Source organism: Podarcis bocagei (genome assembly GCF_964188305.1).
Source record: "Podarcis bocagei genome assembly, chromosome: 10".
Classification (NCBI taxonomy): Eukaryota; Metazoa; Chordata; class Lepidosauria; order Squamata; family Lacertidae; genus Podarcis; species Podarcis bocagei.
In genome coordinates, this window is record NC_138135.1 from 49,374,173 (window position 1) to 49,399,137 (window position 24,965).

General features: G+C 43.2%; 1 protein-coding gene across 3 annotated transcripts in view; it reads right to left on the bottom strand.

The window, feature by feature from the left end:
* HMGA2 (high mobility group AT-hook 2) overlaps positions 1-24,965 on the bottom strand; it is a 135,466-nt gene that overhangs the window by 63,554 nt on the left and 46,947 nt on the right. For 2 of the 3 annotated variants that reach the window (XM_081211872.1, XM_081211874.1), the window contains exon 4: positions 1,029-1,173. The exons of the other annotated variant lie outside the window; for it this stretch is intronic. In XM_081211872.1, the coding sequence (XP_081067998.1) occupies positions 1,029-1,173 (145 nt within the window). The remainder of the gene's footprint in view (positions 1-1,028; positions 1,174-24,965) is intronic. 3 annotated transcript variants of the gene reach the window in all.

Below are 24,965 nucleotides of genomic sequence, written 5' to 3' on the forward strand. Positions count from 1 at the left end.
CAACAACATGAATTTCTCATGCTTGATTTGCACATAGCATCAACTTCTCTAGGCCATGCTGATGATGAGCAGACAAAATATTTGCAGGCAATATTATGTTGTGAACTGCCCTGAGATCTACATGTATAGGGTGATATACAAATGTAATAAATTAATTAATAAATGCAAATAAATATTCAGTCTACTAAAAGGCCAAATTCCGGTGTTTTAAACCACTCTGCAGATTTCAGTTTCCAGTGTAAGAATTTGGTCCTATGGTACTTATCTTGCTTACTCAAAACCATTTGCTACTATTTACTTGGTGTGAATAATTAGTTGCAGATTGCATGCATTAATTCAAATATCTTATCTGGTCCTGAAGTCCATGCAATCTGTACCCCAACACATTCAATAATTGTGACTTCCTTTCCCCCCTCGCCACTTCTTATAGTTTCACTGATCTTAAGGGCTTTTCTTTGCAATGTGTCCTTAACTGCAATATGTTTCCTCATAAAACCAGTTATAGACTTTTATTTTATGTTGGCTTTTTCCCTTCTCTCTCTCTCTCTCTCTCTCTCTCTCTCTCTCTCTCTCTCTCTCTCTCTCCAGACTGTTCACTAGGATGAGGAAAGAGCAAAACAACAGCAGCGTAGGGGGAAGTCTGATTTGGCATGTGCGCTCACTTGAAACCCAATAAAACGCTATTTATTTGCAGTGCTTGGTGACTGACGCTCTCACATTTTTCAAAATAATGAAGTTGCAAAGGTGCTGCCTTTTATTGCTCTGCAAATGTTGTTCATTTTACTGTTTGCTTTAAATGCTGCTTTACTGCTCCTGGTGGGCTTGCATCTATAAAGCAGTGTGATGGCAGTGACGGAATACAGAGCCCCCATTAGCATGTAAGTGGCCTGCTTGCGAGCGACTCACTCGCTCTCGTTTTCCACTTGGCAAAAAAAAAACCACACGCTCACAAATATTACAAAGCAAGAGTTTGCATCAAATATACGAAAAATATACAAAGAGATGAAGCTCAGGAATAGAGCACATACTTTGCATGCAAAAGGTCCCCGGCATCTCCAGGTTGGGCTGGGAAACACCCCTGTCTGAAACCCGGCAAAGACGCTGCCCGTCAGTGACTGTAGACAATACTGAGCTAGATGGACCAGTGGTCTTGACTCGGTATAAGGCAGCTTCCTATGTAAGAGATAAGAAAGCGGGTATGATGGCAACACCGGGACTCACCACATCACTCACTTGGCACCTTAAAGCTACACTGCTCTAGAAGTACTACTCTAAAAAGGAAGACAAACATGCTGGAAGAATGTACCTCTTATTCTGACCCTACGATTCCCCCCACCAGGTCTGGCATTTCGTCTACAAAACGTTAATGTAGAGATCAGCACAATTGCTGTGAATCAGCATGGCCATCCCAGACTCAACAAAAAACCCCTCTCAAAACTGTATCTGTCCCTGCTGAAATCCATACTCATTTTGCCACTATCGTTGTCAGGCCGTCATATATTTTATTATATAATAACTGGAGCTAGCACATGTTGCAAAGAAGTGCCCAAACGGTCTAGGCCAGTGTTTCCCAAACCTTCTCCCACATCATCTCCAACCTAGCTCCAAGAAACTGCAGGGCTATTGCCACAAATTAGCTCAGCGCCATGCCTCATTCTACAGCCATTTTCATAAGCTAGATTCCAGGAGGACCCAGAAGTTGCCATCATCATTGTTTCAATGACTATATGAAATCCTAGGACATACTAAGTTTGCATCAACAGCAAGTTCTTCTGATATGGACCCTACAAAACAGGTATGGTGGTTACTACAAGGATGTCCGGTCATGGAAGATCCTGAACTGTAGAGGCCACTTGACACCTAAGGTTGAGAGTCCTTTGTATCTGCTAGCTCCATGGAAAATGAACCATGGGAAAGGAGCACCACAGAGCAAAAGGAGGTGGGCAGAAGCACAGCAATTTCCTTCTCCCAGCCTAATGGGTGCAACTCAAGCTCTTTCTTTCTAAGACACACTAGTGGCTTGGGCATGGGTGCTAATCCAGGGAAACAATGGCAGCTTGAGGATATCAGCTGCTTTTGGTCCTCTCGCTGTTATTTTACAAGGATTAAAAACCCTTTTAACTAAGTGCCCCACTACCACCTACGTATGCAGCTGTCTACATGCTGGAGTATGTATCTAAAATAAAATATAGCTATTACTAGGATGCGAATAAGTCACCATTGCTGTGTATATTAACATTTCACTTGTTGTAGCAAAGCCATAATCAAAAGAATACTTAAGATACAATGGGTTAACCTTGACTGACTGCTGCAATGTACTGCAATGACTCTGGAGGCTATACTGGCGCAGAACATCACAGCTCAACATGGTATGGGAAAGGTGAAATTGTAATACATCCCACACTTTGGGTGTCATCCATTTGTACTCTTAATGAAAGTAAACAGCAGCAGAAGGCATCGGTGCCACACACAGTTAAAGCCATGAGCCTACATAAATTACGCAAATCGGAAGTTACACAGAAATCCATGTGAAATAGCATGTACATGCACATCACTGTGCGAAAGTACAGCCTAAAGTGTTAAATTGTGTAAAGGAATGATATATTGAGAGAATAACATGTTAACTGGAACCCTCTGAAAGGAATGTAAATGGCCACAAATCAGTTTCTTTAATTGCCATCAGCTGCATAAATTGTATGACAGTCTAAAAGATAAGTATCAACTCTGAGAATAGGTCGTCGAAAAAATGCAAACCCGGCAAAATGCATGCACTCAAACATGCTTGATTTATCACATTTTATTTGATAAGTGCGGCAGATGGCTCACATTTAAGGGTTGTTCATTTTTTAAAGTGAGACAACCAGAGTTGAAAAATAATATGGTTTGCGGCCTGCATTTAAAGGAATTATTATAACAAATCAACATGATTGTTAGCTTGATTATAGTGGCAAGAATCAGGCTTATAAAGGAAGACAGTAGAAAGCTGGAGGCCATTCTTCTACATTTGGTTCTGCTCAAAGATTTCTATGAGTTAATTACAGAGCCCTCTCCCGATGGGCTCCTCAAATACCGCCATGATCATTCCAGCATATGAATCCAGAAAGATCTAAAGTTCTATCAGAGAGAAGATACATGGCTAATGGATCTTTCGAGCCTATGTAATGACAGTATGCCAGAAGACAAACTTGGAGCAAATTTGTTGGAATTACTTGCTAAACACCCAACACCAGCCATCTATTTTCTAATTCGCTAAGGGATTTGGAGATAGCAGCACTCATTGCAGTAGCTGGCTAGACTCCAAACAACACACAACATTGCCATTCACAACCAGCAATTTTGTGAATGGCTTTTAAAAAGGAAATTGTGGAACCATAGGTGCTAAAAAGGATTTTACAGCTGGCCTCGCTTGTAGTTCTGATGCAAACAGATCCCTCTCTATCTGCTATTTGCATTGGAGGATCGGGAGCAGAAAGCTACCATTTGAGCAAAACCCATCTCTGGATGAGAAGGAACTTGCATGAGAGCCCAGAGCTCTGTAACGAGAGTGCGTGCCTTGCATGAAGGTGGTTCTATATATAACGGGTTTGTCGGCAAGCTATCCAGCCTGGTACAAAGTAATTTCCAAAGTCCAAGCAATGCACAGATGTGACAGAATTCACTGTCCTCCAGCAGATGCTAATGGAAAAAGGGAAGGCCAGAGAAATAATCATGCAGAGACCCTGCAGGCAATCTCTTCCAGGTATGGGTTCTTTGTGATCCTAGGTACCGCTACAAGATTATTTTCTTCCTTTCTTTTTTTCTCTCAGCACACTAATGTGCTCTGGCACAGGGTTTGGGGATTTATGTTGTAAACTGAGGTGTAGTGGCTGGGATCACAGGGGGTTGAAGACCTGTTACTACTTGTACAACAGGATCCCAACAAGATCCCTGCCTCCAATGCCCTGGATCTGCCCAATAAGCATGAAAATGAGCTTTTTAGCCACTAAGTCTTTTCATCATTTGTGTGGCTTGGAGTCAATGAAAGTGAAAGCAGGTAAGTCAGCCACTGAGAGTTGACTCCTAGGGTTACTCTGGAGAAGCAATGAGGGAAGAACATCAGGGAGGAATGGTTCTGTGTACGTTAATCCTCAGCATTTAGGAACAATGAAAACACAAGGTGCTTCAGTTTCAAGAATGGTGTGCCAACTCTATTATGTACAATGGAACTTAAAGGAAAAAGCAACTTAAGTCACTCCAGCAGAAAATATTGGAACACTCCAAATAATTTATTCATGCACATACACAGAAAATAGTAGCTCTAGCTGAGAAGCAACACATGGAGATCTGCACTGATTATTGCAATGCATCCCTAATTATTAGTAAGGTAAAGGTAAAGGTAAAGGTAAAGGTAAAGGTAAAGGACCCCTGACAGTTAAGTCCGGTCACAGATGACTTTGGGGTTGCAGTGCTCATCTTGCTTTACAGGCTGAGGGAACCGGCATTTGTCCGCAGACAGTTTTTTCAGGTCATGTGGCCAGCATGACTAAGCCGCTTCTGGCGCAAAGGAACACTGAGACCAGAGCAGCGAACGAAAATGCTGTTTACCTTCCCGCCAGAAGTGGTACCTATTCATCTACTTGCACTTTTTGGTGTGCTTTTGAACAGGAGCTGGGACCAAGCAACAGGAGCTCACCCCGTTGTGGGGATTCGAACCGCCGACCTTCTGATCGGCAAGCCCAAGAGGCTCAGTGGTTTAGACCACAGCACCACCCGCATCTTAATTATTAGTACTCTTGTATAATTATAAGATCATGGTATAATCTTAGAGGGGGCATGACCAGGGCTATCATAAAGAGATGGATTTCTGAATTTGCCACTACACTATTGATTGTTAATCATAAACAGCTCAATCTAAAGCTTTGCTGGGTTCATACACGATGTTTTTCAGTGCAGCACCTGAGACTGTGGAGCTCCAATAGGATGGGAGTTCAGACATACTTCAGAACTTCTGGGTCGGACAGAATTGAACGTGGAGCTGCCACAACCTCATGCATACTGGGGAAGAGATTGCAGGGGTAGCCTTGAACACACAAAAAGGGTCCTGCAATATTTCTCAAAGGTTCTCCTGTGCTAACAGCAATTAGAAAGTTCAGCTGTAATTTCACCCCTTGTTCAGGCAGGACCTTGTCTCACCTTAAACAGGAAATGGGGACTGAGTTAGCAGAGCCTGAATATAATGGAAGTCTGTAACTGCAGCGTAGGTAGCACAGTCATCAATATAAATCTGTCATAGACATATTCTTGGAGGAAGAGGAACTTCCATATGCTACAGACCCGACAATTTCTGATGCTGATGCAGATTGATGGCACTTGAGAAGGAATAAGCCTTTGAACCAACAGTGCTGCTGATAATGTTCAGGGCTAAGGAAGCTGGCCATTATTAAGAGAACGTGACCCTTTTATAACAGTGCACCAAACCGATACCTCCTTAAAGGAAGTGAAACAGGAAGAGTGATCGTTTTGTACGACTGCTACAAAGGACAAAGGACTGTGCGGTTCAGGAAAGGGCTCACAGACTGAAATATATTCTGCGTATCTCCTTTCCACACTTTTAAATATGGTATTAAGCTAGCAAGGGTGGTGCCAGAAGGAACTGCTCTGCATTTGGAGTACCCTGCCAGAGAAGGTATCCTAGCACCACCCTTCCTAGTTTATTGCTATCCTCAACAGCAAGGAAAGAAGATGTGCCAAATATATTTTAAGCTATCACTTTCCGCCCCCTGAACAGGCAGGGCCTTCTCAGTTGAGGCACCCTGTCTTTGGAATGCCTTTGTCAGAATGCACTGTCCTTATCCCCACCCCCCCACCCCCAGCACCAGGAGAATAACATTTCATTTGCCTTTGAGTTCTGTTTTTACTCTTCTGCTGTGTTTCTAACCAGCATGCTGGAATCTGTTTCTTGTATTTTATTTTATTTCATTGCATTTTAATTTTTGAATGAGACTCTTTCTCATTGTGTGTACAGGCTACTGACACATGATGACTACACCTAGCAGTGGAGCGTATCAAGTGATTGACATACCTGGCAGGCATAACTTTTGTCTGCTTTACCTAGAAAATGAGTCTAAAATTTGGCCAACGTATATTTATTTTGGCTTCTTCAGCACCGATGAATGAACTCCTGTCCATTTAATTCCTATACACATTTGCAACTGTTGAAGGGGGTGTGGCAAATGGAAAACAATCGTGCTATATACCAAACTGGTGAACAAGCACCAAGTGAAACAAACATTGAAGACCAGTTATTAGACAATTGCATTGGATTATTAAAAAACAAACACACAACACAACACACACACACACACACACACACACACACACACACACACACACACACACATTTCCCCATCATCACTGCCACCAGAGCAGTATGAAAATGTCTTATACAGGGCCAGTTAGCCCAGTATTGTAAACTCTGATTGACAGGAGCTCTCTGGTACAGGATGTTTTCCACCTGCTACCTGAGATCCTTTTGGAGGTCAAACCGAGACCTTGCATACGCAAAAAAGGAACTCTGTGTGCTGCTGTCAATGTACACCTTGACATTTAGATAGCATGAAATCATGTTTTCATGGCATATTTTTCAGTCAGCTGCATATATCTGGCTTCAGATGATGATAGTTTAAAAAATTCTACCACAGTTCTTCAATCTAGTACCTTTCAAGCAAGCTAATATCTTCTTATATAAGTACATTTGAGGTATATGATCCAAAGTTGGGTATAAATTTTGCATACCTGAGCAAACAGCACACAAAAATAAAAATGCAGCAATGGAACCAACAGAACTTTTACAAAACACTTAGGTAGTTGAAGTGGTAAAGGAAATGACAGAAACTACAAATTGAAAGAGATATCTAGCCAAATATTCTGGAAGATCCCTGCTGCGTATTAATAGCTTGCAGCGTATTAAGAGCCTTGGATCTATGAATGAAAGTGGTTTGGAGCAAATTAATAAACTGCTCAGTGTCACTATTAATTAATTAACAGCCGTTCTCCTCCCCCCCCCCCAGTAGGACTAACAGAAGGCTTCCTATGTTCTACCACTAACTGATTAACTGAGTGACTCAAGACATAAAATCACAATTGGGCCTGCTCTCTTTCAGCTGCCAGGCCAAGTTCAATATTTTTCCTGTGAGGCATGCCTGTACTATAAAAAGAATGTGATATTTGAGTGTGTCTCTGCTCTCTCAGTGTTGGCACTAAATCCTTCCCTAGGCCTCTTGCCATATTTCAAGAGTACAGTATGAATCACAGTCATGTGGCTCCCCACGCTGCCAAATATTCGTTTCAGCAGCTACCAAAATGCAAGTTTCTCTCGGGTCTCTGCCAACCGTAACGTCCCTTGGCTAAGACCATGAAGCACACATGTGTCGGTGGGAGGGAAAAGGGGTTTCCCCCCCTCCCGCCACACCTCTGCCGCCCTTAATCCTCAGTGAGGAAATAAGTAGGCAGTTTGTTATAAAACAAGGGAGGTATGGCGGTGGGGGCAGATGTTATAGGCGAAGGGGATCGAGATATGGATATGCTCGTACCCCTTCCAATCTGCGCCCCATCCCGAGAGACGAGGGTAGGGCGAGCAAGGATTACTCACCTCCTTCACTGGTGTTGTGCAATGCCAGGTCTATAGGCAACAAAACTACTACCCTGCGAGATTTCTTTATCTCGCAGGGAGTTGACCTGGCTTGTGTGACGGAGACCTGGGTGCGCGAAGGGGTAACTGTTACCTTACGAGAGATGGCGCCCCCGGGTTTCTCCGTCCTCCACCAGTCACGGACCGTGGGCCGGGGGGGAGGGGTGGCAGTATTAATCCGGGAAGATTGTTCTTTCAGGGCTCTACCATCGCCATCGATCCCCGGCATTGAATGTGTTGGCCTAGTGTGGGGCTCCGAGGAGAGCTTGGCTGTCTGGCTGGTGTACCGGCCACCTAGCGCACCAGCAGCCACCCTGTCAGGCCTGCTGGAGGCGGTGGCCGGCTGGGCCTTGGAGTTCCCTAACCTATTGGTATTGGGAGACTTCAACTTCCACGCTGATGCCACTCCCTCCTCACAGGCTCTGGACCTGGTGTCTTCCATGGCGACACTAGGGCTCTCCCAGTTTGTTTCGGGCCCCACACATCAAGCAGGCCACACGCTGGATTTGATCTTTGGCGCCGGTATAGATGTGATCATGTCTCCTTCGATGAAGGTGCCATGGTCTGATCACTACGCTCTGAAAGCCAGGATTGACTTTCCACCCCCACCCTGCTTAGGTGGCGAGCCGATTTGGGCTCGCCCGCGGAGGCTGATGGACCCGGATAGATTCCGTCAAGCCTTGCGGGACCTTGCTCCCCCTGGCGACTCATTGACTGAGCTTGTTGAGGGCTGGAATACCCAGCTCCTGGCAGCCATTGATGAGATCGCACCTAAGCGCCCTCTGCGACCCCGCAGAAACCGGGCTCCCTGGTTTACCGAGGAGCTTCGGAAAATGAAGCGGGACCTCAGACGGCTAGAGCGAGTATGGCGGGGTGCCCGTGACGGAGCCTCAAGAACATCTTATAGGGTTTTTATGAAAACCTATGAGATGGCAGTGAAAGCTGCTAAGAAGTCTTACTTCGCGGCCTCCATTGCATCCGCTAGCTCTCGCCCGGCGCAATTATTTAGTATAATTCGGTCTTTAACGTCCCTTGAGGGACAGCCAAATTTAAATAACAATCTGACACACAGCTGTGAGGCATTTGCGAGCTTTTTTGCGGAGAAGGTCTTGTCGCTCCGCCATGACCTCCCTGCCAATTTGGATACAATAAAGGAACTGGAGGCCCCTCGACTGTCCTCGGGTCCAGTATTGGACCACTTTGACCGGATATCTCCAGCCGATGTGGACAGATTCCTCCAAGCTGGAAAGCCCACCACCTGTCCTCTTGACCCGTGCCCGTCATGGCTGATTAGAGCGTGTCCAGACGAGGTGCGGGGCCCCCTGGGGGATATCATCAATTTGTCCCTTGGCACCGGGATATTCCCAGGGGAACTGAAGGAGGCGGTGGTGCGTCCGCTCTTAAAGAAAACATCATTAGATCCCTCAGATCTATCCAATTACCGCCCGGTCTCGAATCTTCCATTCCTGGATAAGGTGATTGAGAGAGTGGTTGCTGAACAGCTTGGTAGGTTTCTGGATGAAACATCTGCTCTGGACCCATTCCAGTCCGGCTTCCGTGCTGGTCATGGGACCGAGACGGCTCTGGTCGCCCTAACAGATGATCTCCGCAGGCAGCTGGATCGAGGCGGGTCAGGGCTGCTGATTCTTCTAGATCTGTCAGCAGCCTTTGACATGGTCGATCACGAACTCCTGGACCACCGCCTTGCCGACGTGGGGATCCAGGGCACAGTCCTTCAATGGCTGCGCTCGTTTCTCTCTGGTCGGGGACAGAGGGTGGCGCTTGGGGGGGAATTGTCATCACGCCACTCCTTGGTGTGTGGAGTGCCTCAGGGTGCAATTCTCTCCCCGATGCTTTTTAACATCTTTATGCGCCCCCTCGCCCAGCTTGTCCGGAGTTTTGGGCTGGGTTGCCATCAGTATGCTGATGACACCCAACTCTATCTGTTGATGGATGGCCATCCTGACTCGGCCCCAGACACACTGACCAGATGTCTGGAAGCTGTGGCTGGATGGTTACGTGGGAGCCGGTTGAAGTTAAATCCTTCGAAGACAGAGGTCCTCTGGCTGGGGCGGGACGATATGGGATCGAGGGGGCAACTCCCATCTCTTGCGGGGGTGCAATTAGTGCCAGCACCGTCCGTTAAGAGTTTGGGTGTAATCTTCGATACCTCCCTCTCTATGGAGTCGCAGATTACAGCTATAACAAAGGCGGCATTTTTTCATCTCCGCCAAGCTAAGCAGTTGGCCCCTTATCTCTCTCGTCCTGACCTAGCCACTGTGATCCATGCGACGGTCACCTCCAGACTGGATTATTGTAACTCGCTCTACGTGGGGCTGCCCTTGAGACTGACCCAGAAACTCCAGCGGGTGCAGAATGCCGCGGCGAGACTCCTTATGGGGTCTCCGCTGCGAGAGCACATTCATCCGGTATTATACCAGCTGCACTGGCTCCCGGTGGAGTACAGGATCAGGTTTAAGGTGCTGGTTTTAACCTTTAAAGCCCTATACGGCCTAGGACCCTCGTACCTACGGGACCGCCTCTCCTGGTATGCCCCACAGAGAAACCTACGGTCTGCAAATAATAACATCCTCAAGGTCCCAGGCCTCAGAGAGGTTAGGCTGGCCTCAACTAGAGCCAGGGCCTTCTCGGCTGCAGCTCCAAACTGGTGGAATGCTCTGTCAAAAGAGACTAGGGCCCTGCGGGACCTGACATCTTTCCGCAGGGCCTGCAAGACAGAGTTGTTCCGCCAGGCCTTTGGTCAGGGCGCAGCCTGACTCCCTCCTCTGGCAACCTACACATAATTCTGCTTAATTGGTTGCCATCAATTTGATTTAATTAATTTTTATAATGAATATTTTTAGATTGTGTGATTATTTTACTGATTATTTGATTGTTGTTAGCCGCCCAGAGCCCGGCTTTGGCTGGGGAGGGCGGGATATAAATAAAATTTATTATTATTATTATTATTATTAAAAATGTTAATCACGGGGCTGACTAAGTAGGTGGCGTATGAAAACAGAGGTTTTCGGAACAGGGCGAGAAAGCGCGAGGTGGGGGAAAAATGGGGGAAAGTTCAGAGGGAAAGAAAAGAAATGGAGGGCTCTGTAGCCATCCCTGAAGAGCTGAGGTAAAGAGGTGAACCTCTGGCCTGGCAGCTGAATTGCAGCCCTCGAGGGTCTCTCTTGTGTGGGACTCAGGAGAGCACATCTCTTAGCAGCCCAGCTCTGGGTGGGAAATGTCCTTGTCCCGTGGAAATACCTCTTGCATGTCCGCATGGAAATTGCAGCGTGGTGTGTGTTGTGTGCAGGGTGGGTTTGATTTACCGTACTGTCCTGTCTATAAGACGCCCCCATGTAGAAGATGCCCCCTACTTTTGGGGACTCCAATTTAAGAAAATTGGGGGAGACGACACAGCTGTTGAGCTTTTTAGCGGGGATTGCCGAAGACCGCACACCCGCACGTGTCACTAAATCAGCCTCCCGTTGGCCCCATCGCCGGCATGAGCTGCCAATTACCCGCCCAACTGCCAGAGCGTCTGCCAATCAACACCACCCATTGATGCAGCAACCAATAACATGCACAATTGCCACTGACAGCCTAGGCAGCAAACAATCAAACGTCCACCCTGTGTACTACCCATGTAGAAGATGACCCTCACTTTTTAGCATGATTTCTAAAGAAAAAAACATAGCCTTATACACGGGAAAGTACAGTAAATCAAATTGATTGAAATCATGATTGAAATCACCCAGTCATGCCCATTTCGGGGGCTAATCCGGCCTGCTGGTCGGTTTAATCTGGCTCCTGTGGCAGTTTATTTCCTGGGGTAAAATCCTAAAAAAACAACAACCCTCAACAACTTCAATCCTAAAAAAAAAGCTCAACAACTCCAACTATAAAAAAAGGTTAACAACTTTGGTCGGCCCTCACGGCCCTTCACTTCAACACATATGACCCTCTTTGAAAAAAGTTTGGACACCACTTGATTTATTCTTGCTGGTATAATCTTAGTATTTGCAACCAGACAAAGGTTTCGTTTTTGGAATAATAAATTTTCAGAGTAGTTTTTTTTAGTTATATCAAAAATTCCTGATTTGTTTATACTATGAGAAACACACAGATGGATAATTATGAAATTATTGTGAGGTTTAATAAGTTAACTGTTTATATTTGGGCAACTTTTCTGCTGTACTTCACTGAAAGGAGAAAAATAATCATTTCCTTAATAACAATTTAAACAATTTATTTAACTAGAACAATAACATTATGGCATATGTATCCATGTTTGTTAACTGATGTGGTTAAACTTTTTTTTTTTTTAAGATAGACTGAGTTTTCACACACATGAAAAACCTAAAACAAATCCTTATTTCTTGATGGATAGCCTTTGGACTATAATGTAACTTAAATAGAAAACTATCTTTAGAAAGATTTTTCCTCCAAAAGCATTTTATTTTAAAAATCTAATTTAAATTTTTCAAAAATGTGATTTAAATAAAAAAAATCTGATTTAAATTTTAAAAATCTAATTTAAATAAAAAATCTAATTTAAATAAAAAATGTGATTTAAATAAAAAAATCTGATTTTTAATATATATATATATATATATATATATATATATATATATATATATATATATATATATATATATATATATGCTTTCGTAGATTTTCACGGGTACAGGAATGCAGGTTTTGGTGTCTTCGGGTATCTTCCCGTGTAAGAGTTGGGGTGTCTAGGCGACGTTTCGACGAGGTCTCACTCGTCATCTTCAGGCTGGTGCTTTCGGCTTCTTCTAGTAACAAGAAGCCGAAAGCACCAGCCTGAAGATGACGAGTGAGACCTCGTCGAAACGTCGCCTAGACACCCCAACTCTTACACGGGAAGATACCCGAAGACACCAAAACCTGCATATATATATATATATATATATATATATTTAAAATGTTGATTTTTTTATCCACCGTGTGTGTGTGTGTGTGTGTGTGTGTGTGTGTGTGTGTCTGGTCACATCCACTGCTGGTGTGCAGTGTTCAGAAGGTTGCCTCTGAGGTATGCAACCCTGAAAAATGGTCCTCACACTTGAGTTAAGATGGCCTTCTTGCTGCGACAGCCGTTTCATTTACAGATTATCTGCAAATAGCTATGTAGGTTTACGACCCACCCAATTCTTGCGACCGCTATTTGTTTTAAACTGTTTTTAATATTGTGTTTTTGAATTGTTATCCCCCGCCCAGGGACGGGTAGGAAACAACAACAACAACAAATGCCACAGGTAAAATCCTGTTACTAGTGATTCCTACATGAGCTCATTAGTGGATACAGGATTCCTGCCAATATATTCCAGCCAACCCTTAAATAATCTGAAGAGAAATCTGATGGAAAGCAGAGGCCTACAACAATAAGAAATGGGATGTATAGGGTGTTAGGGGAGGGGTGGTACTTCTGGTGGGGGACATATTGTGTTCCTTCTGGGGTAGGTTGTCCATCTTTGGTCCCCACCATGCACTCAGCTCCCACCTGTGGCTCCTAGAAGCTGTCAGCATAATAATAATAATAATAATAATAATAATAATAATAATAATAATAATAATACCTCGCCCATCTGGCTGGCTTTGACAGGCTGGCAGATGAGGGTAGACAATGGGTCTCGAACCCTCGGTGAGTTAGGGACTTCTACTGCCTTTAAAGAGGCTCTGGCAGACTGAATGGATGGGACCAATAGTGGTCCAGCGGTCAAGAAGGCAGTTTCTGCACGTGCTGTAGAGGGAAGTGAGGGGCTGATGGGGCTCATCAACAAGGGAGAAGGAAAACTCTGACCCTAAGCCTCTGCTGCCTCGCAGGGTATCTTCGGGAGAAGAAAAGACTAAGGAGTAAGCCCTACACAAATCTGGAGCAGAGTCCCTAAGGTGGTTCCGGCAGCCAAGCTGGTGCCAGATCTATTCTCTGCTTTCCTTTGGGCCACATCAGAGAGGCCAAGTGGAGGATCTTGTCGTCTGGGCAGCCCAGAACTTCCATACACATTGCCCAGGCTTTGCACCCCAAGGGACATCACTTCGCTGCTGCTAACACAGCATTTTGACTTCACTCCCAGAGGTGCACTCCATTGTCTCTCAAGACAGACAGATTCCAACAGCAATAGCAATAAAAGAGGTGGAATCTCTGTGCTGCTCTCTGGAATACAATTCCAAGCTTTGAGGAGGAAAGGTGGAGATGGTTTACAGAAGAGGAAAATATTCATGTGTGTAAGGAGTGTGTTGTTAAAAGGTTAAAGAACCTTTTAATGAGGGTGAAAGAGGAGAGCGCAAAATATGGTTTGAAGCTCAACATCAAAAAAACCAACAACAAAAAAAACACAAAGATCATGGCCACTGGTCCCATCACCTCCTGGCAAACAGAAGGGGAAGAAATGGAGGCAGTGAGAGATTTTACTTTCTTGGGCTCCATGATCACTGCAGAAGCTGACAGCAGCCATGAAATTAAAAGATGCCTGCTTCTTGGGAGAAAAGCAATGACAAACCTAGACAGCATCTTAAAAAGCAGAGACATCACCTTGCCAACAAAGGTCCGTATAGTAAAAGCTATGGTTTTCCCAGTAGTGATGTATGGAAGTGAGAGCTGGACCATAAAGAAGGCTGATCGCCGAAGAATTGATGCTTTTGAATTATGGTGCTGGAGGAGACTCTTCAGAGTCCCATGGACTGCAAGAAGATCAAACCTATCCATTCTTAAAGAAATCAGCCCTGAGTGCTCACTGGAAGGACAGGTCGTGAAGCTGAGGCTCCAATACTTTGGCCATCTCATGAGAAGAGAAGACTCCCTGGAAAAGACCCTGATGTTGGGAAAGATGGAGGGCACAAGGAGAAGGGGACGACAAATGACGAGATGGTTGGATAGTGTTCCCAAAGCTACCAGCATGAGTTTGACCAAACTGCGGGAGGCAGTGGAAGACAGAAGTGCCTGGCATGCTCTGGTCCATGGGGTCACGAAGAGTCGGACACGACTAAACGACTAAACAACAACAAGGAGTGTGTGCACAAGGTAAGATATGATGTTAAGGAAGAATGTAATTGGACAGAGAGTCTATAACTTTTGCCCTACAAAGCATGATCTGTAAATAGAGCTCACATTTCCCAGTGTTGCTGTTTTTTAAAAAACAAAAACACCACAATTAACGTTCCTCAGTAATAATAAAGGGATCTCAATCTACATCAAAAGAAATATGAGAACATGGTATTTGTTATGGCAGTTTAAACAAGCGTGTGTGAGTGTATGGAAGTCAGTTTGGAGATCCGCTAACAGAACAGGAAGAAAGATAGAGACAACTGTAAAACTATTTTTAATTCACCATATCCACACTTGGTGAACAATAAATCAGCTCTAGGAGGAATGTTAAGATCAATGCACAACTTATTCTAAAGTTAAGGAAGTCGAAAGTTGTTGTGAATGGTTATCCAGCTCACTTTGCAGGCTGACAAAAAGATTTGGCTGCTTCCTGCAAATTACCTTCCACAGTCCTTTTGAAAAGCTAGGAATATGGAAATTTAATATGCTTACTAACCTTTTCCGGTCATGGTTGCATTCCAGGAAGAGAGAAAGAGGATGCCTATGTTTTGTAACCGCCTAATAGTCTCAAATGCTGAGGAGATAGGTATGGCAAAAATACAGAGGCATATCTGAAATGTCTGCTCAAACCAGAAATTTGGACAAATTACTTTTATTTCTATGTAAATAAAAGCATGGCCTTTAGAAAATAATTCTACAAAACCATCTGTCTGTTTGCAAGGAAATGCGCATTACAAAGAAGACTGCTGGATTAGGAAAGGGGATTTACAAGTTGAGTGAATTGTTTTCTAAGATCCAGATGTATATTGAGGCAAGCCGTAGGCATAAGTTCTAAACACGCCCATTTATGCCATGATTCTTAAAAAAAATAAAAAATCACTTTGATCCGACCAGTGTTATGTGCACATGTAAAGGATTTCTGCACACAGATGGTCCCTTCTGAAAGTGCAAAACATTATTGATATTTTTGTTTGTGCGTGTAAAATAATCATTTAGCATGCTAGAGTGCAATTGCACACATGTTTATGGAGATAATGTCTCTGTAAACATTCTCCAGGAGTGAAGCTATGGATACTAAGGGGTGATTTATCTGGTTGTGACAGCTGACAGATGAGATGAGTCACCATAGTTGTGAAAATCACAGCTGAGAAGCATCAGCATGAGTTATTGGCTCATACAAAGTATTGTCTGTGAAAATCTCTGGGACTCTCGAAGAATATCACCATGATGAACCATCTTTAAGTTCCACTGAACTTCAGTGATAGAAAACACAACATCATTAACTTGGAGAGAGAAAAATTGGGCAGGGTGGAGTGGCCGAGGAAATTATTACTCTAATAGTTTCGGGCTGTTTCAAGATGTGAGGTTCTTTAAACTGATCAAAAGAAGAAAGAACAATCAAGTAGAAAGTAATGGATACTTTAATATATAGTTATATTGTCTTAGAAGGGGTCAGAATAGTTAATCCTGTGGGTCCCTTCAGGCCTCTTGACCTGATATTTGAGCTTTATATATAATTATAAAGATGTTCCATATATGAATAATAACATTCTTTATTATAGACTGTTGGTCAAATTTAGTTGCAAGTACTCATACCCATCTCAAAAATAATTTCAAAGGATTAAAGCCTGCTGTTTGGGCCCCATGTTAGGACACTGAGTTTCTCAAACCCCATTTAGCTTCAGAAAGGCTTAAATTCTATCTCAATTAGAGTAGTTTCCAAGGATAGCTTTTAAAATCTGGCTCTGGTAGCATTATAAAGAGACTGAGAAAAAGTATAGCATACAATATATTAAATTTTACTCTGGCCATAAATACGAAAGCATTGATCAGCCAGAATTAACAGTTATTTTCCATTTAAGTAAGTTGAAGGCGTGATTTGAAATCTCAGTCTCGTAAAAGCTTGTTAGCACAAACAGAATGTTAAATCTTGCAAATACATTTATTGAATACGATCAGTCTTAATAAATGAATACCATACAGTTCAGCAGGAATTCTGAATAATCTGCAACCAGTTATAGAGTGCAAGGAATAAATTTTGTCTATTATCTTCCTCAACAGGTAAGTTTCTAGATTTGCTAAACTATCTATGGATAAATCATAAAACCAGGTAACAGATTTTTGCACTTCATATTCCACTTGTCAGGCCCTGTTTGATCAAGCAAACATTTTTATAGGAAATCTATTTTGTGACATCTGACAAAGCTTTATCCAAATATATGAACACAGCCTTATATATATCTGTGCCCTAATGGAAGGGAATGGGGGAGGTGCTACTAGAGCACTGAGCATAGCAGCTGGAGCTTCTCAAAGGAGGTCCAAGAGAGCTCTAAGAAGCTGAATTTTGGATGACTTCCAAATAATCTCTTCCCCACCCCATGCTTCACAAATCCCTGCCACAGATTCTTGGGGCCACAGGCTTCATGACAAAGGATTTTAATTTACCATGAACCCAAATTCCCACCATTACCCAATAGACTCAAAATGGCCCGTGAAGTTTTGGATTTTGTTGCCTTAAGGGCAGCTAAGTGTTCCTGAAAGAAAACCCCCAAATATTTAAAGCTTGTATAACCCATTCAATTTGATGCCCAACTCTTAACTATTTGCAACTGTAGTAGTTGTCCCAAATTCTTCACACTTTACATTAATACTGGGATCTTACCATAATAAGTGAATAGCAAGTAAAACTCTTAAGTAGCTCAGTTGTGCTGCAATGCTTAAAAGATGAACCAGAAGTGGCCAGTAAGCCTACTTGACAAACACTAGGGGTAGCTAGAATTTTAGCAGTCAACAAGCTATTGATTCCAAACCCAACACAGTTCTGTACCTGTGCACCTACTTTTACTATTCTTCCTTGGTTAGACCAAACCTGGAGTCCTGTATCCAGTTCTGGGCAAAATTTAAGGATATTGACAAGCTAGAATCAGGGGTAGGCAACATAAGGCAAGATCAGGGGCAGGCAACATAAGGCCCGGGGGCCGGATCTGGCCCAATCACCTTCTAAATGCGGCCCGCAGATGGTCTGGGAATCAGCGTGTTTTTACATGAGTAGAATGTGTGCTTTTATTTAAAATGCATCTCTGGGTTATTTGTGGGGCATAGGAATTGGTTCATATTTTTTTTTTCAAAATATAGTCCAGCCCACTACATGGTCTGAGGGATGGTGGACCGGCCCACGGCTGAAAAAGGTTGCTGACCCCTGACCAAGATAATGAAGGGTATGGAAACCAAACCTTATGAGGAATGGTTGAGAAAGTTGGGTATGTTTAGCCTGGAGAATAGGGAGACTGAGGGGAGATACAACAGCCATCTTCAAATATCTAAAGGGCTATCACTTGGAATTTGGGGCAAGCCTGTTCTCTCCTCCAGAGGGTAGGACCTGAACCAATGGATTCAAGTTATAAGAAAGGGGATTCTGACTAAACACCAGGAAGAACTTTCTGACAGCAAGACCTGTTTGGCAGTGGAATGGAGTCCCTTGGAAGGTGACAAACTCTCCTTCACTGGAGGTTTTTAAGCAGAGGTTGAATGGCCATCTGTCAAGAGATACATTAGTCATGATTACTGTGTTGCAAGCGTTTGGACAAAAGAAGACCCTCAGGGTCCCTTCCAACTTTATGATTCTATGAACAGAAAAGGAAAAGCCACTTCTAGAAAACTAATGGTATGCATTGGAATATAGTGAAAGGTCAGCACTCATTTCTGTGTTATCTGGTTCTGGGGAAACCCATTTACAAAGCCAAAAAGGTAAACCAAAAAAACCCCCCATGGAATGTCGAGGGAGAGGGATGGCATGTGGGTGAGATGAAGTATTAGATCTATTAAGTAAGACGATGAGTCTTTGAAATCTATTGATGTTCATTGCTCGTGGTTGCTGTGTGAACGACATCTACCACAACATGGCCAGCATAGTGGCCAAGGAGTGATTGCACAGGCATGTGCGGTGTGAAAGGAATGTTAGAAAATGGGACAGAAGTACAAGCCTTACACTCAGTTAAGCTAATGCCAGAAACCCCACATGGGAATGCAGCCTAGGGGTCAGCAAGAACCCTTTCTGAACTCCATTAAAGCTTAAATAACAGATTTGCAACTCCCAACGCCAATTGGTGGCTGCTTGTTTGTGGTGTATTCTATAGCGCAGCCTTCGCTTCTGTAGCATCATCTGCCTGCCCAAGTGTTCAACTCCTCCAAAAGGTATACAGTATAGAAATGCTTGAGCAGCATGTCTATGAAAGGTGAGCCATTGTATTGTCACATACTTCTTATATAAACAGAATTGAGGAATTTCCCATTGTTAAGGAGAAATGACAACCAGCCTTGTCCTTTTCACCTGTCTTAATAAAACAGTGGAATCAGTCTGAGTTCATGGCTTTTTTCTAAACTTAACAAAAAGATGGTATTGAAGCTCATGATCAGGCCTCTCCTCTCCTCTCGCTCCAGCTCTTTCGGTTTAACAAAGTAACTATTCAAGTCTACAGAAATGTATGCATGCTTTTCCTTTAAAAAAAAAAATATTTAAAAAAATATTTAATTAATTCAAGATCATTTTCTGGCTGGTATATACATGCTCAGCAGAGGAGAGAACCAAAGTGCTGCTATGCTATGAGTGTTTGTAGATTTTTAAAATATGAAGGTTGCAATACCGCCAAAGCGAAGCATACTTAAGTCTCAGTAGGAGAGGGTGGTTTTGGGGTTTTTTGCATGTTCTTAACCTTGGTGAGTAAAAATCAACTGGTTTTTATTTTATGGAACTGCACTTATTTAAATGGCATTTACTTTCTTTTTTAAAAAAGTGAACCTTTTATTGTTTTGAATTTCAGTGATATTGTTAGCTAATGGGGCCTCCTGCTGCCACCACACCGCCGGAGCACGATTTCTGTTCCTATCCTGAAGCAAAGTTCTTAACCCGAGGTAATATTTCTGGGTTAGCAGAGTCTGTAACCTGAAGCATATGTAACCCGAGGTACCATCCTCCCAACTGTACCATCCTCCCAACTTCCCAAGGTAGAGGGAACGCAGGCAACATGTGCGCCATCTGCATATTGCTGACAACATACTCAAAACCTCTAGCTGAACTACAACCATATCAGTGTTCATTCACCCTGTTCATTCACAACTTTTGCTGTTCATGACATGGCAGGAACAACACCATTCTATCCAGTATCTATTAGTCTTTCCTCCTGGAAATATTCTGGGCTTAGGGCAAGGATTCAAAGATCTGCTGAGACTTGAGGTAGTCCAGCTGAATTTTTTACTTATTTTTATTTGAACAATCTCCCTCTGTCCCATGCCGTGCTATTTTTAAAAAAAACACCCAAAAAAAACCCCAAATCACTTTCTGAAGTTCCTTTCAGTTTCGAAAGCAGTTTGCCATGCTGCATGGGATGGGAGGGGAATGGAGAATGAAGTAGGAAAACGCTAGCCAAGTTCATGGAATTACTTTCAATATTCCCCCCCCCTTTTTTTTTTTTGCATCCTGGCATAGTCCTTCCTGTTAAGTTATTTGCATACTGCTGCTGCATACGTGGAGAGAATACCAAACCAAAATTCATTAATTTCACAATCGCTCCCCCCCCCCTCCAGCAAACGGATATAATTCTTTAGCACAAAAGGCATGCTGGCCGAATGAACAACAGTGTCAGACTACGATCCTATATATAGTATAAAGGATCCATTTAGTCGTAAATCCAGTACGTCGTAAACGTTGCGAGCCACAGGTTAGTGGACACATTCGTTCTAGAAATGTACGAATTACAAAAGAAAAGCTTGATTTAAACCAGTTCCACCCCATAGCTTAAATCACTATTTAAATCGCCTTGATTTAAATCAATTCACCTTGTTCTTAACTCTCTCCTAATAAAATAAATGGGACTTATGAGGTTTACCTTTGGCTAGACTGTACACGTCTGTTCCATTTGTTTTTGGTTGTTGCTGCTCTTTTATATATAGATATAAAACTCAGCTGATTCAATGGGGTTGCTTTGTTTTTGTTGCTGGATCTACTACAAATTCCATTGCAGACACGGGCAGAGCAGCTAGCAGCAACTGCGTAGGGGCTTCCTCTTTCATGGTAGCTCCTGGCTGCTTGAGCATTAACAGAGAAAGTGGCCGCAAGCCAGTTGGCAGAAACAGCAGTGCATGATTCTAATACAAGCAGCTAAAAGGCCAGGCGCGCACACAATCTCTTCCTTGCCCTTCTTTTGTTCACTGGTGAAGGTTGCTCTTGGCAGACGTCAGCACGCACCACTTTTCCATGCTTATTTCCGTCTGGTTGGAGCAGATAGATTTAATTGCACCGGAATACAGTGCGGCACAATTTCTCGGGTCAGTGGCACAGCAAAGCGGCAAAGCAAGGCTAAACTTGACAACTGGCTGCAAGTCTTTGCTTCTTGGATGCAATTTCCTGCCAAAGGGGAGTACTCAGGGACTTCCTGTGTGCTCTGCCCAAACTGATTGGCACACACAGCATGATGAACACATGGAAAAAGGGCATCCAGCTAAAGGGAAGTGAACTGTGTAAATAGAAGTGACTTGGTCAAACCAGATCATTTATGAAAGTGAAGGTTGCTGGGATCACGATGCTTTTCTTTCTAAGTAGGTGCTCCAACTGTGTGCACATTTCTAAGTACAGTGGTACCTCGGGTTACATACGCTTCAGGTTGCACTCTGCTAATAGTGTGCTGATAGTGCTTTAGGTTAAGAACTTTGCTTCAGGATGAGAACAGAAATTGTGCTCCAGCGGCGCGGCGGCAGCAGGAGGCCCCATTAGCTAAAGTGGTGCTTCAGGTTAAGAACAGTTTCAGCTTAAGAACGGACCTCCGGAACGAATTAAGTACTTACCCCAAGGTACCACTGTATGTGGAGCCAGTTATTGAAAAACAATATGAAGTTACTTTCTAAAATGCAATAACAATAACAATATTATTGTTGCTAGAATGGCATGCTAAAGATGAAGAAGTTAAATCGGTAACGATACAATGGGCAAAAGATATTGGGCACAATATCCATTTTTCATCTTGTGGAAAGTTATGGAGGGAGGAATTTACAGCATGCTGTGCGTTGAAGGAGAACTATATGAAAACGATGTATCGTTGGTATTTAACACCTACAAAACTAGCAAAGATGTATAGCATTGGTTCTAATGTATACTGGAAGTGTAAGGAGAAGGAAGGCATGTTCTACCACATGTGGTGGACGTGCAAGATAACAAAAGCATTCTGGGAAATGATAGATAATGAGTTGGGGGGGAAATGTTTAAAATAATGTTTGTGGAAAAACCAGAAGCTTTTTTACTAGGAATTTTAGATGCAGAGATATCAAAGGAGCAGAAACGATTATTTATGTATGCGGCGACAGCAGCGCGGATACTACTGGCCCAGAGATGGAAAGACGATAAAGTCCTAACCAGAGACTGATGGAGATAATGGAGTACACCAAAATTGCGAAAATGACTGGGATAATCAGAAACCAGGAAGAGAGAAACTTCAATAAGGAATGGGGGAAATTTACAATTTACCTAAGAGAACACTGTAAATAACTAAAAACTTTGGCAGGATTTGAGCAACACTTGTAATGTACTAAAAACTAAGGTAAAAATGGATTATTTTAAGAAAAATAGAGAAAATATATGCAGTTGAAAAAGACTGGAAATGGAAACCATGGAAGGGGGGAAGGGAAGTCTAAGGATTCAGGGAATCCTAAATGTTGATGATTATGTCTAATGTTTGAATTTAAATGTGTAAAAATCAATTTTAAAAAGATTATAAAAAAAAGTAATTCCACATTTTATTCAAAATCTAGTTTTACAAAAAAGTATGTGGAGCCAGAGATGAGGGAAGAGAATAAAATGAACTAGTTTTCAATACAAGTTGGTTCTTTGGTGCATTGTTTTCTTTCCATAGGACATTGCCAGTCAGGAATGCATCCGGACTCCAACCCAGTCTTTCCACCAAATGAGGATCAACTAGACTAGAGGATGGGGGCGGGTTTAGAAAATGTTTTTGACTTGTAATGGAAAGACTGTTTCACAATAACTTTAAATATGTATTTTAACCAGTGCTTTTTGGCTGGCCAATGCATTACTAATCCGTGAATTCCAAGTTGCTTGGCACGGCATTTGGAAAAGTCTCTTTGAAATCAGATGGTGGCTTTTAAGCAGAGAGTAGAAATCAGGTAGTAAAGACGAAGATGTTGTTCCTCTGTTAACTGAAAAGCGCTTTTGGTCTGAATAGCATATGTAAATTTAGAGCCAACTGGACAGACAGATCTAAATCCCACTCTGCCACAGAATCCCCAACTTCACCCTCCTGAAGTGTGAGTGGTTATTTCCCACTCCCTGGCAGTAGCTGGCACCCATCCTAAAAAGGGTGGGTGGGAAATGAAGGAGGCAGAAATAGGCTGGACAAGGAGCCATTGAAGAGAGCCAGTGTGGTGTAGTGGCTGAGAGTGCCAAACCAGAACCTAAGCTAAGGTAAAGGGACCCCTGACCATTAGGTCTAGTCGTGACCAACTCTGGGGTTGCGGCGCTCATCTCGCTTCATTGGCCGAGGGAGCCGGTGTACAGCTTCCGGGTCATGTGGCCAGCATGACTAAGCCGCTTCTGGCAAACCAGAGCAGCGCACGGAAACGCCGTTTACCTTCCCACCAGAGCGGTACCTATTTATCTACTTGCACTTTGACATGCTTTTGAACTGCTAGGTTGGCAGGAGCAGGGACCAAGCACGGGAGCTCACCCTGTCGCGGGGATTCAAACCGTCAACCTTCTGATCGGCAAATCCTAGGCTCTGTGGTTTAACCCACAGCGCCACCCACATCCCTTAGAACCTAAGATATCCAGGTTCAAATCTCCACTCAACCATAAAGCTCACTGGGTGACCCTGGGCTGGTCACTGCCTCTCAAACTGAACTACCTCACAGGGTTGTTGTAGGGGATTAAATTAGAAGGGGGAGAACCATATACACTACCTTGAACTCCTTGGAGAAAAAGGAATATAAAGGCAACAAATAATAACAATGATGATGATAATCATCATCATCCTTGCTAGTCCAGCTACTGGTAGGTTTTGCACTGGGTATCAATTTTGTTTCTATCTCTGTGAGCTGGTGGTGCTGTTGTCTAAACCACTGAACCTCTTGGCAGTTGCAGATTGGAAGGTCGGCGGTTTGAATCCGTATGACGGGGTGAGTTCCCGTGTTTTTAACTGTTTTTTGCTCTTTTTATTGCCTTGAGACTCTTGTGTAGGCGATTAATAATAATAAATATAATACAGTAATGGGAAATGAGCACAATCTGCTCCTCTCTGCTGCTCCAGCCTAGAGGCAAGAAACCAGAATATATTCTCCCCCCCTCTCCCAAAAAACCCAACTGCTGCCATGATTAGCACAAGTGACAGGCCTCCGGATAAGACAGTGGATAATTCCCCCATCAAACTCTGATGCTGCCCACCAGGGGCTTAGATTGCTCTGTAAGTCTACCAAAGGCACACGGCACAATCCTCACAGAGCTGTACAACTGCAGGATGTACCAGAAGGGAGAGAAACCACATACATCTCCAGACAAATTAAGGGAGTTCCTTTAAAAGTTATTAAAGGACGAACTCTTCTGAAAGCAAAATCCTACACCCTTCTTGTTGAGCTGATGCCTCAATTGTAAGGCTGTTGCAGAAGCATTCATATCTGACGCACAGGACCTGAAATATTAATAGATGTGGTATTAAGTTCCTCACTAGAGCTTGTAAACTTTTTTAAAAAAATCCTAGTATATTGTGTGTGTGTGTGTCCATCTTTGGTTACGTTTAAGGTCAATAAGGAGTGCTGTTCTTCTTTTGTTTGCTCTTTCTTTTGTTTGCTTTTTTTCCACTCAAGTAATACAGACTTTCTGGTGCTTCTCCCTGGGAAATGCCTTTCTCCTTATCGGTACTGACCTTAAGTCAGTGTCAAAGGTTTGTGAATGAGTTTCAGAGTGAGTAAGAGGCACCTCCGATCGTTAGCTGTCTCCATTTTTTATAACCACTTGAATACTTTTGGTCAACCACTGTAAAACAAACATTCCTTCCCAAATGGTTTTTGTTTTTCTTTTGAGAGCGTAGCACTAGATCACGCTGAATGCTGAAAAACACACCAGCTCTCTCGTGCTGCTGTAAAGTTGCCTTTTTAATTGATTTATATTGATCAGCTTGCTTTGGAGTACCCATGACACCAGATGTAGGTAAGTAGATAAACACACAC